The sequence below is a fragment of the Apis florea genome, unplaced genomic scaffold, assembly GCF_048593485.1.
Source record: "Apis florea isolate Af1SG1 unplaced genomic scaffold, ASM4859348v1 contig_2899_pilon, whole genome shotgun sequence".
Lineage (NCBI taxonomy): Eukaryota > Metazoa > Arthropoda > Insecta > Hymenoptera > Apidae > Apis > Apis florea.
Genome location: NW_028256666.1, coordinates 203,376 through 215,809, shown reverse-complemented (window position 1 = coordinate 215,809; position 12,434 = coordinate 203,376). Strand labels below are relative to the sequence as shown.

Below are 12,434 nucleotides of genomic sequence, written 5' to 3'. Positions count from 1 at the left end.
GCATATTAATAATTTGTATTTCCTCTTTTTGCTTTGATTGCTTCAATTACAGATACTTTCTGACACATTATTATTATCTATTACTATTTTATCATATCCTTTATTTCTGATTTTGCCAAATATTTTTTTCTTCAAATATTCATAATCGAATATCATTTGATTTTGAAATTACATAAAATTTTATTATATAAAAAATAATAAAAATATCATAATGTATATACTATCAATATAACATGAGAAATATATTAATATTTAATATTTTTATAATTAGTCTTTAAATTTTGATCGTATATTAGATAAAAGCTGCGTATATAGATATTACTGATAGTAGAAGTAGCTGTTAATGTCGAATAGCCAATGATGTTCAACTATATCAGTATCTACAGGATGTTTTATTTACAATTCAAAAATCTGATCTCTTATTTTTATAAAATTGAATGTAAACATCAAGTATAAAAAGGGTAGAAATTATTCTATAATAAGTATTAGACTGAAAGCGACTGAAAATTTTATACAAGATGTCCTATAAATTATTATAAAAGTTTGACAAAGATTTTTACTTTAGAGAGAATTATATTGATTAAAAAACAGTTTCAAAATCAGTTTATAAAATTCAATGTAAGTAGTGAAAATCTTTTCATTAATATCTCGAAAACTAATAAATTTTATATTTGGAACACGATCGAATTTATTTTATAACTATTTTATAATTATTTCAAGAAACAAGAAACACGTTTTGAAACCTTGTGTTAATTTTTTAATTTTTTCTAAAATTAATAAGATCAACGATTGTACCAGATTTCGAATTTGTGTTCAAAATGTGGTAAAAATTTTATCTGAATATGGACAAATTTTAGTCAGGACATATCAGTTGCCGAGATCCGAAATTGAGGATCAAACGAAGCAATGGTTACAAACAACGAAGATTCCTACACTTTGTTCGGGACGCAGTGTACGCAGTTGCTTACGCGCTTCACGATATGCAAAGAAACGTTTGCGGTGAAAACTGGAGGGGCCTCTGTGACGAGATGCGACCCCCGAACGAAGATATGTTCTTTCAATATTTGACCAAGGTGTCTTTCAAAGGTAAAACTGATATATTATAATAAATTATATTTTTGTGTATTTTTTATTTTGTAATCGTTATGATATCATTTCAATAATTGTTTCAAACTGATATAATTGTTTTTAATTCTTGATTTTATTATATATCATTATAATAGAAAAAAAAAAAAACCATTTTTTGATATTTGATATTTCGATTTTTAAAATTTGAGAAACAATTATTAAGTCAATAATTAATAATTAACAATTTAAATAATAACTCAATATTATTTTTTAATCACTGTCATGATATCGTTGATTCAATGCTGTAAACAAAATAATCTCACGTATCAGTTATTAAGATGTAAAAAAATATACCATCAAAAAATTTGGGATAAAAAAAAATGACACTTTTCTCTCATCTTGAACACATCCCAACATTGAAAACATAAAATATCCTTAAACTAAAGCTAAGTGATATTTATACATATAAGAAAAAAAATATTATTCGAAATTAATTAATTAATTAATTTTAAAAAATGATGAAATCAGCATGTCTCTTTTTCTGCATAATTACCATTAATATTACAACGTGAGATATCTCATCATATAATGCATAAATGACATTGTGATAACAAGATATAATAGAATCCATATTTTTGCTTGCATTAACGTCCATTGTTATCCTCATCAATTCTTTTTAGAAATAGAATGTTAAAATAAAGTTTGTTAAAGTTTAAATTTGCTGAACAAAATTTTATTATATACGGCACTGATTTTTTTATCTCACTCATTCTCATTTTCTTTCTTTTAGTTTAATTTAATTGTATAACAAATATGAATACCAAAGCAGGCACTACTGTTCAAAATCACAAAAGGAAAGTTTCTAGATCTTACATTAACACTAAATGTGGCTCAATTTTCTCAGAAGAAAAGAATATATAACGTCATATTATCCCCACTGTGCCAAGCAAAGAATTGTATCGTGTTACATAACATATCTTTGCCTAATCTAATAGACATAACAATAATAATAATAGAAATAACGTCATGTCAGATTTAAACAATATCTTCTCAACATCACTATGCCGATTCCTTTACTATTAATTATTCCAATATTCCGCTATCTTGTTTTGCTTCGTGTGATTGAAAAATATATATAATATAGATTCCTAACCTTTTCTCCACGTGTTTTCTACGCTTCAAGAAATGTGTAGTGGGGAGAAGTGGCAACAATGAGTTGATCTACTATAAATCAAGAGCAAAGATGGGCAAAATTTTAAAGATTGAAATTAAAACTGAAATTACTTCAATAATTTATTATTCGATATATATCGAATAATCGTAAAGTACTATAGTACTAAACAGTTGAAGTTATATGAAGAGATCAACTATAATAATTACGAATAAATGTTATAAAGTTATTAAATATATTTAATTTTATTCAAAATTTTAACTAGTTACTTTTTTTAATGCCAACTTTTGGTTTAAGAGTTGCATCGTCACGTGACATACCTTTACCCAATCTAACAATAGTAGTGAGGATAATGTCACGTTACCCCCACTTTGTCAAGCATAAGAGTTGCTTTGCGTTACACTGTACGTTTGTCAGAAGAGGGCAAAGCAAAGTGTACATTCTTAATATATTCTATCTTGTTATGTATTGTTATTATTGGTTAGAATAATAACAAAAGTCCATGAATATATCGAAACAAAATAGAACAATTCTGCATTAGCATAGTGCCCCAATTAAAGTGTCAATTATAAACAAACAGAATTCCTTTGTTTGAGGAATTGCGTTAATGCTGTAGAGTTTTTCATTCTATTTTATTTTTGCTGATATGTCTATTGTCGATTAGTGTCATTATTTTCGGTCAATCACAATGCAATATATGATGGCAGAAGTAGAATAAACTGAGAACATAAATACTGTTTCTAACAATAGTAAAGAAGATAATATGACGTTATATATTTTCTTCGTGCAAAAATTTACGAAGAATTAGGTTATATTTAACGATAATATAGGATCTGGCAACTTTTGGTTAATATTGAGTTAAAATAATTTAATTTTTTTAAACTCTTTAAAATTTTTACAAATCGATTCACTCCTCTCTTGATAAAAGCTCGTTTTTTTTTTTTTTTCGTTTCAGACGAAGCCGGGAATAGATTCGGTTTCGTGAATGCGGTTGACGGACCACCAAGATATTCCATCTTGAATTATCAACAAAAAGTGAACGGTTCGTACCATTGGACAGTGGTCGGGAACTACACGTGTAAGTCAAATGCTTTTCATCATTCTTGATTTCAATAATAGAAGGTAAATAATAAGAAATCAAGCATAATGCAATTCCCAAGAAACTAATCTTTGTAGGTTAAGAATTACTGTGTTAAAATTAAGATAATTTTTCAAATTTTTATCAAATCAAACTAGTATTGCTGTTTCTATTTCCAAAGCATGTATATTATATTTCATTATCTTTATTTTATTTTGTATATAAAATATAATTTAAAAGATTTGAAATATTAATTAAAATATCAAAAGAAATCCATGAATCAATTACTATTTATCCTGAATAAGAAAAATAAGTTATTAATTATTGTGCTAATTTTAAAATAACATATTCTTCAATGTAATCTTTCGTAACATCACACATTTTTAGGATCTTATAATTTTCTCGAAATTGTAAAAAGAATAGAGTCAAATACGAAATTAGAAAACTAATGTAATATCGATATGAAACTTAAAATTCTTTTCCATATTTTTTTTTAAATATTTTGAAACTAATTAAATACAATAAATAAGTGATGAATTCCAAAAATCTTTTTGTAGTAATTCAAACAGTAAAATTACAAATAGACAATAAACAAGAAAACTATATTATATATTTTTTTATTTTTGATATATGATTAATAAACAAGCAAGAACATTTTAATTATAAGAAGGAATTATTTTTCACACCAGTCATATTCGTTTTCATATGAAGTATGTACAAGTAATGATGATATGCATTCTCATAATATTCTCATAATATAATTCACGAATATAATACGTCAAATGAAATCCATTTTCGAATATGACATCCTAGATACTATACAGCATATGAAATACTCTATATATTATAAAACTATACATTTTTATCATATTTTAAGTATAGATTAGGTTAAGTTATATTATAATAGAAAGTCTAAAGGATGAAAATTCAGAAGACGATTAAATCAGAATTATAATTATCAATATCTTATTGATAATTTTCGAAATATCAGTAATGGATAAAAGTGATAATTTCAAAGTATTCAAAGTTATTATTAAAAATGTAAAAATAAATAGAAATAAATTTTGAGTCAAAAACTTAATGAAATATCAATCCATAGATATTCATTAACATCTCTTACAACAGGTTTGATTGTGAAAAAACTAAAATTCCAATTATTTTCATCCATTATCGATATTTTAACGATATCGATAATCATAATTTTAAAATTGCCATGAAATAATTCATGTACAAACAATAAATGGTTGTTTGACAATCAAAAGGATCATTTATGGATTTTTTATGGATTATTTTAATTTTTTAAATTGATTAGTTTGTTGGTATTTATTTGTACATTATCCAACAATGGATTAAATATTTTCGTTGATAGAACAGTCCCGTTGTTTGATATAATTAATTTTCACGATTCAAATCGTAAACAATTTTCCAAATCGACGCATGAATTTATCTTTAATGAATTTTAATTTTCTGTGTCTAAATCATTTCCTTCATTTCCTTCATATTCATTTGTGAATACACAATAATTGTTCTAATTGGAGGATTTCTTCATTTTCATTCCCATATCTATACCTTCCTCCTTTTTCATTCATTAATAAACGAAAATTGTTCTAATTGGAGAATTTCTTCATGTTCTCTCATATTCATTTTTCAATAAACGAAAGTAATTGTTCTAATTAGGGAATTTCTTCACCTTCCTTTTTCCATGTAATCGCATTTAATTTTTCGATATGAATTAATCAATGCTATAACAAATAGCTCCAATAGATTATTCTAGTATTCTTTCCACGTATGTTCACTTACATTGCTCCTGTCCAAAGCATGTAAATTCATTTGAGAGTGAAACTCGTATTCTTTTTTTTTTTTTTTTTTTTTTTTTTTTCAAGTGAACATTCTGTCAAAAATGGAAATTCAATACTTGAATGGCTCGAGCGTTATTCTCACCATCTGTAAAAAAGAATAATTCTCGAAAGTTTTATTCTGAAAACTGTATTGAAAGCAAAACTTTCAACGGTTGTTCCTGAGAATTTTTTCCAAATTCTCATTCATATCATTTTTAGATAATGGAAAAATATATTCATACATATTTCTTGCAACGTTTGTATTTCCAAGCCAATGAGTGTGAAAAAGTGTTTTGGCAAAGTTTTTAATGCTCGAGATTAAAGATCCAAAAAGAGAATGAAAATTAAACTGGATATTTGTGCATTTATGTATATCAAAATGTATGTCAGATGCACTTGATATACAAAAAAAAAAAAAAAAAAAAAAAAAGATAAAGCAAATTTTAATTTCTTTGGTCGTATATTTTCATATTTTGCAAAAATATCCATTTTAATAATAAAAAAATAAAAAAAGAGCGTACATTTCCATTATTTTTATTTCTTAAAATTAAAAAAAAATATCTGTATATATCTGTATATATTTAAAAAATCTTACATATATACCAATAATTTTTACATCCAATTTTGTGTTCATAAATAATCTCTTTCTTATTGGATCTCTTTTATTTATTTCGTTTGTTGAAAATGGATGTATATATATATATATGTTATCAACACCAATTTGAATTTTTTATTTCTACAGTGAATAATGAACAGTTTTTACGTTCTCCAAAAATTTTTGATACATTGAATTATTTTCTATCAATGATTACATCGACTGCATCTACGAAGGAATTTTTTAACAAATTTTGAAATTTTTACAATACCTGATCAAGTTCTCATAATCATTCATTTCAACAGGTATTGTAAAAATTAATTTTCTTTTGAATTCAATTTGTGGACAAGGTTCAAAGTTTGTTTAATCATTCTCACTTATTTAACAATTAATTTAATATATTCTTCGTGTATCAAATCGATACAATGATAAATTAAATATAATCATTTTATCGAAAAAAATAAAGAAATAAAAATTCAATATCAATTATTTATATTGAATATATATAAGTGTATACTTATTTTTACCATTAACAATGCAAGATAATAAGTTTCGTATTAAAAAGATAAAAAAAAAAAATCACACGATTTACGTAAAATGATACGTTGAATTAATCACGAAAAATATTTTATTTACAATCTCTTTACTATTTTTATTTTTGTAGGTTTTTATAAAATCTTTTTATATTTCAATTTTCTTTATACAATTCTCTATAATATCTTCGGACGATTGAAACTCGTTTGATAAAAGTTGTAGCTGATTTTCAAATCATATTTTGTTCTAATAGAGATTAATATTTATGCGAATCCTTGTCGATGACGATGATCCTTTCACATATATTTCATCCCATTTCGTGTTCATTTCATTTAAATTCACTTCAAACTTTTCATATCTCAAATTTCGTTTATTTTTCGATACTAATATTTTTCAACTTCGATTGAGTGCAATAGATGGCAGTTAATCTTTATCTTATTACAATTCTTTACAATCCAAATTTTTACAAAATTCTATTTTGTGGAGAACAATTTTGGATAAAGTTGAATTTGTTCGTTTAAATAGAGATGAATCGAGCATTCTAGATGCTAATTTAATCTAATTAAATATAATAAGACGATTGTATTAATTTTCGAAATAATATTCTTATTAAATACTGCACGCTAAATTGCTATTAATTTTGTTCCTCGTGTTTCTAATGCCAATGAGGAACATTCGAAAGTTCGAGAAAGTGATGAAAATCAATTCTTATAGTTTCGATTAAATTTGTGGCTTAGCTTAAAATTCGAATACTCGAATTTTTACAATCTTTTTTTTTCTTTTTCTTTGATCAAATTTCTGAACTGTGAATTATTTCATTTTCTATATGCCATTCAATTTGGGATTCATGGAAAAATGGTTCGTTTCAATGATTCGTCGACCTCTTAAATCGCATTAATTTCAAATTGTATTTTTTTTTTTTTGATACACATTCAACTCACTAATTCTAGTAATTGAATTTATTTAATTAGTTATTTATTTAAATATGGGCCAAATCAGATCCCCTATTCTTTTATTCAATTTGTATGTTTTAAAAATTTATTTAATATTCTATTTCTCGTCAGAGGATTCTAATTTTTTAAAGCTTGCGTGTTAATTTTTTAAATTGTACCAATTTTCCAAGAATAAGTATAATATTAATATTCCAAATATTTTTTCTTCAGTATTTTTAACATTAATACGGTCGCTACAACCAGGCTTTGGAATACATAAAAAGATTGCTCTAATTTTGTTTCTCGCACTTCTAATGCCAATAAATAACAGTCATTTTTTTATTTAAGTTATTCTTCTGCAACATGATTGAATACGATCAAATCCTATCCCAATTGAAATCGAGAGTTTTACAAAACGTGCGTTTCATCTAAATACAATTCAAACACGAGTAACTTTAAAAAAAAATGTTTTTATGAAAATTATTTGATATATTACAATATAGTTTCTTTGTGTGGATAAACACATATAGAGAATTTCATTTTCAAGAATAGAAGAAAAACTATATTATAATATAATATAATAATATAATATAATTATAATAATATCTCTTTATATCAATTTTTTATACATCCAATGTTTCAGTCGTTTTCAAAATCAGACAAAGAAAAAGTTTGAATAACTCACCCATGCATATTCTATGGAAACTTGAGATTTGAAATTGGTTATCAATTGTTAATGTTGTTGAAGATATTGAATCATGATGCACACCAGCTATGTTAAAATCCTCCTTGATCCTTCAATTGCGTGTCCATCATGCAATATTCAGAATAAACTGGAAAAGAAGTAATTTTAAAAATTAATTACAAAATTTATATCAAAAATCACGGTGGTTCATTAACACTAAATTTGAAGGCAATTTGATGATAATAATTCTCAAATTAACCAACGTAAGTTAACTAATATAGTTAAAAAATTTTATTTCTCGTGCTTTTAATGCATAAAGATAAAGAATATTCGAATAAGAAAATTGAAAAAAGACGTTAATTGAACGTTCATCGTTTCTTAACGATTAAATCCTGTATTGAATTTTAACTAAAATCCAAGATTTGAAGAAATATTTAGCAAAATGTTTTGGTGACCGATTCGAAAATGCGTGAGATTGGGTCTAAAATTTTTAATAATATAAAACTTTCTATATTAAAATATGTACAAACGTTACTAATAATTTCAATGCTATTTATCCAAGAATTCTTTACAATACTACTATATATTCATATAGTAATATATTAAAGTATGTCATATAAAATTTTGATTATTAAATCGCATTTCGAATTAAGGAATTGAGTTACGAGAGTCTGTAGAGTTATTTGAATTTTCGTTCGTTCGTTAAAAATTGCTAAACAACGACTGACTTCTCTTCGATGACAAGATTTCCACGAAAAATCGTAAAGATTAAAGGATGGGCATGTTGTTGCTCGCGGATTGGTAGAATTCGAGTTGGAGGGGTGGCGAAAGAAGTTGAAGATTGGCTCTAAAAATAGAGGAAAGGGAATATGGTCGTTCCTATCTTCTCAGGTCATCCTTGGATGATCAGTTAAGGATTTGCAAGCATTAGAATCATAAATTACGAGTTTCGAAGAAATATGTTAATAAAGGAGAAGAAATATGACCAATTACTGATCATGCGACAGCAACTGCGATTCGTCATAAAAGGTTAGATTCCTTGTTAGAAATTTGAAAGAAATTTTACTATACACGATTCTATTGTTGCAATTTAATTATAAATTCTGGCAGCTAATAGAACGATCAGATTCTATTACGTAGCTTAATTTTTTCCAGCAAATTTCCACAGAGAGAGAATATGTGACATCACATTATCCCCACTGCGACGAAACATCATCCCACGTGCCTAATCTAGCAATGGTTGTGGGGATAATGTGATGTTACATTATCCCCACTATACCAAGCTAAGCATCACGTGACGTGTCTAATCTAGCAATAATAGTGGGGGTATTTTGACGTCACATTATCCCCACTATTCCCAAACAAAATCGTGTCACTTGCCTCTACCTAATCTAGCAACAGTAACGGGGATAATGTGATCGACAAGCGTCGTATCGTATCTAATTTAGCAATAATAATGAGCATAACGTGACTTTATATATTTCCCTCGTATGAAAATTAAACAACGTTTAATAGAGATAATATAAGTCTAATAACTTTGTCAATTATAGAATTGTCCGAATTAGAATGAATTTGTGAATGATTTTTCATTGATTCGTATTATATCGTATAATATTTATATGATTATTATCATATTTTATATATAACTTCTTGAAGTGAATTTATATAATTGTTTCGAGTGAATTTATACCATTGACACTCGAAATGTTCTTCTCTGAACTTTTCTCAGGATTTTCAGGATGCATTCTCATTGAGTATTATCAAAAAATTTATTTTCGAAGTAAATGGTACTTGTTTTCATTTTTTGAAAAATCTCGAGCTTTTTATCCAAACGAAAATTGTGCTTTTAAATTATTTTTCGAAAATATTGAATTTATAACATGTTTTCATTTAAAAGTACAAGAAAATGACAAATTTAATGGAATAAAATTAAAACTTCAATTTTAAGTATCAAAAATAATCTATTTGATTCATATGCAAAAATAAAACTGTGTAAAATATATATATATATATATGTATTATATTCGTATGCATTAAAATTAATTAATTTAAAAATAAATTAAAAAAATTTTTATTCAATAATTAATGATAATTAAAATTTTAAAATTTGTTTTTATTACTAACAGAATACTTTTTACGAAAAATTAATTTGTATTAAAGAATATAATATAAAACATAATGGATAGAGAATTGTACAGTATCCAGAACATAATATTCGATGATAGATAATTAAAGCATAATTTTTTATTTAAAACTTATTAATTGGTTCATATATATATATATAATTTTTTTGTTATTTAAAATTACTTTGAAATTTCACTTTCAAGAAATGAATCAATTTTTTAATTACAAAAAGAAATATCGAATTATATTTTGAATCTAATAAAAAGTATTAAGTTTATTCATGAATTTTTTTTTTTTTTTCAGTAGGAATACAGTGGCATTAATATTATTAATTTATCATCTATTATTAAGAATCCAAAATAGAAATTAAAAATCATATTGCATCATATCCATTATTATTTACAAAGTTAAAAATATTGGATAGAAAATTATTGTCAATTTATTTATACAATTCCATAAAATTCTATATCAAAGATAATTGATATTTTTAATCAATTATATGATAATTAAATGAAGATTGATCGAAAATAATTGATGTTAAGTAAATTAATATATAATTCAATATATATAAACCAGATGTTGGATAACTCATTTACATAAGTTGAGCTATATTTTAAAAAGGAACAAGAAAATTAAAATAAAAATGATTTAATATAATTATTTGAGTAAAAATTCTATAAATGAAAAACACAATAACAAATATTCTAATACTCTATAACTACTATTCCTGGCGAAAAGTTTTTTTTTTTTTTTTTTTGATCAAACAACAATATGCAAAATTTCTAAAAATAATTATAATTTTTGAAATGTAAAATATCAAATTCACTCGTTTTAAACAATGCAAAATTTTAGTTGGACATATATTTAATATTAATAATACATAATAAATGCAATTATACATGAAACATCGTAAAATATTAGATATTTAATAATTTAAAAAATTATTTTTTTTTTGTAAATTCACGAGTAATAAAAAAAAATAGAACGTTTCTCGTATAATAGAAAACCTTTTCCTGTCATTATCGATATCCCATTAAGCCTAGAACCACAGAGGTTCTAGGATAACGTTGTCTCAGGACAATACTGTTTTTAAGAAGACTTTTATATTTGTAATTGTATATGCTCGAGATATTCTAGCTGAAGCTAGGTAATATAATCCCAAGTCCAAGGTTAACGTATTCTAGCCATGGCTAATTCAATATTCTACTTTGAGGAAAATTTATGATAAATACATGCCGATTAGTCCTTGATTATCACTGTATCCAGAGAGGGACAAAATTTTAATAAAATTTTTAATTAAAATAATTAATTAATTAAAATTACTTCAATAATTTATTATTCAAAACATCGAATAACTGCAAATAACTAGTGTTAAACGATCGAGATTATGGAAGAAAAGCGGATCAACTATAACAGTCATGAATAAATATTATTCAAACATTTTAAATAAAATTATTTAAATAATAACTTAAAATAACTTTATTCGAAATTTTTCAACGACTTCTGAACTCTGTGCGACCAATTTAGTCGAGAAATTTTCCACGATCTTATTGACTGTTGTTGTGCCCCACTATGATCCTTCCAATTGAACTGTGAAAGGGATTTCTGAAGACATTCATGAGAAAAAGAAAAAAAAAAGAAAATTAATTGACAATGAATATGTAGAATTGGATGTCGTTGAGAAAGTAACTAATTAAAATATTCGAATAGTTACTTTAAATAACTTATTAAAATGCTTGAATAATATTTATTCGTAGCTATTATAATTGATAATATATATCATATAACCAGTCATTTGGCAATACAGTTATCTGTTATTTGATGCTTTGCAAAAAGCAATTCTCAACTTCAACTATTAAAATTTTGCCCATCTCTGTGAGCAAATTATATCATCAGAAAAATCAATAAGATAATTTTATAATCATGCATTACATTTCGACTATTAAATACGATTTTATTATGATATTGTAAGAGACTCAGATTTCGTATAAACAAGCACATTGCAATTATAATATAATATTATAATCTATTAATTGTTGTAAGAAGATATATTACCTATTACGAACATCCAGCTGAATCGAAAGATCATTTTATAGGCTATTGAGTTCTCATCCATTCATTTTGGTTGTTTCTTTTTGTACGAAAAATAATTGTTTTTTGTGTGAAAATCAATATTGAAAATCAGTATATATTGAGAACTTTCTTCGATTTTTGACTTCATTAAACATATTAAGAGTATTTATTTCAATATTATTTTTGTTTAAATTTATTAAGCATCATTACTTGAAAAAATTATTGCATTTTGCATGTTTTCGAAGTATTGTATTATAATCATTGTACTTTAGTAATAGAATAAAAGATTTTATCAAAACAATTTGTATTTTTAAATAGGCACTATATTAAAAAATA

General features: G+C 24.8%; 1 protein-coding gene across 1 annotated transcript in view; it reads left to right on the top strand.

Moving 5' to 3' along the window:
* The window catches only part of LOC105737456 (metabotropic glutamate receptor), a 62,867-nt gene that overhangs the window by 37,945 nt on the left and 12,488 nt on the right, over positions 1-12,434 (top strand). The window contains exons 7-8 of the mRNA XM_086907824.1: positions 858-1,086; positions 3,195-3,317. Of these exons, the coding sequence (XP_086763950.1) occupies positions 858-1,086; positions 3,195-3,317 (352 nt within the window). The remainder of the gene's footprint in view (positions 1-857; positions 1,087-3,194; positions 3,318-12,434) is intronic.